We start from the raw sequence: 1,474 nt of genomic DNA, 5'->3' as shown, positions 1-1,474 counted from the left end.
TAGTTTCAACTTCATTTGCTCAGTTCAAGGAAAAATAGTAATAAAAATAATTATATTGATAATAATAGTAGTAATAATAATAACAATAATAATAATAACAATGAACACTTCACGACAAAATGGGACAAATTTTTGCCGGCCAATAAGAGCATGATGTTGTGCGAATGTGTGTGAGCCCACACTTTTCATCAACCAATCAGCGCTGGGAGTAATTATTTTGACTCCGCCCACTTAATAAACTTTCTCAGTTGCTTAATGATCATCTATATACATGCATACATATGCACAAATACGTATATACATTGATATGTATGTGTATATGCATATATATATATATATATATGTGTGTGTGTGTGTGTGTGTGTGTGTGTGTGTGTGTGTGTGTGTGTGTGTGTGTGTGTGTGTGTGTGTGTGTGTGTGTGTGTGTGTTTGATGAAGAGTAATTGATGAAATCTACCGAATTTCTAGCGATGGATAGCTTTTCTTTATTACATTTTTCAATATTTCTAGAAATTTGGTAGATTTAATAAATTAATGTATTAATTATAGTCTTTTACCAGCATATATGTTTGTATGTATGTATATATGTAATATGCATGCATGCATGTATGTATGCATGTAAGTAAGTTTGTATGAAGACACATACATGATGAGTGCTAAGAAAAATCAAACAGTCATAAATTTGCTATAAGATTGTTATCTGTTAATGCTGATCAACAAATTCTTCATTATCTGTCAACTTCGTCATCATCTTTTTCATCATCATCATTATTCTTTTCTTTATCTTCTTCATCATCTCTGTCATCATTGTCTTCATCGTCATTATCATCTTCTTCTTCATCTTCTTCTTCATCTTCTTCTTCATCTTCTTCTTCATCTTCTTCTTCATCATCATCGTCACCATCGTCTCCATCATCATCATGGTGTTTTTCTTCTTCCTCTTCTCCTTCTTTTTCATCATCTCTGTCATCATCAGCATCATCAGCATCATCGTCTTCTTCTTCATCTTCTTCTTCATCATCATCGTCACCATCGTCTTCATCATCATCATCATGGTGTTTATGCAATGACATTCAGAAAAGTGAACCGACGATTTTATAATAGGGAACGAACGCGCCAACCTGAGCAAGTTAATTCCGAAATAAATTTACATCCATAATAATTTGCGTATGTATGTGTGTGCATGTGTGTGTGCATCTGTGTGTATATGTGTGTGTGTGTGTGTGTGGTTGTGTGTATGTGTTTGTCTGTGTTTGTCTGTGTGTGTATGTGTTTGTCTGTGTGTGTATTTGTGTTCCAAGAGAAGTTTATGAAATAAAAATTTCATTAATGTGTATATATGATGTTGATAATAAAGAGAACGAGAGAGAGAAATAGAGAGAGAGAGAGAGAGAGAGTAAGGTGAGAGAGAGAGAGAAAGAAAGGTGAAAGAAGAAATGAAAGGGAGTGTGAGACGTTTGTTGATAAGAAAAGA

The 1,474-nt window shown here is 33.6% G+C and overlaps 1 protein-coding gene across 1 annotated transcript; it reads right to left on the bottom strand.

The window, feature by feature from the left end:
• Positions 1-728: 728 nt before the first annotated feature.
• HELRODRAFT_184498 (hypothetical protein) lies at positions 729-1,073 on the bottom strand (the record flags this gene model as incomplete). Its single annotated transcript, XM_009030077.1, has 1 exon — positions 729-1,073. The coding sequence occupies one exon, from the start codon at positions 1,071-1,073 to the stop codon at positions 729-731; it is 345 nt and encodes a 114-aa protein (XP_009028325.1).
• Positions 1,074-1,474: the final 401 nt, after the last annotated feature.

This window comes from Helobdella robusta (genome assembly GCF_000326865.2).
Source record: "Helobdella robusta unplaced genomic scaffold HELROscaffold_649, whole genome shotgun sequence".
NCBI lineage: Eukaryota > Metazoa > Annelida > Clitellata > Rhynchobdellida > Glossiphoniidae > Helobdella > Helobdella robusta.
Note: the sequence above shows the minus strand (reverse complement) of the source record. Positions and strands in the feature narration are given on the sequence as shown.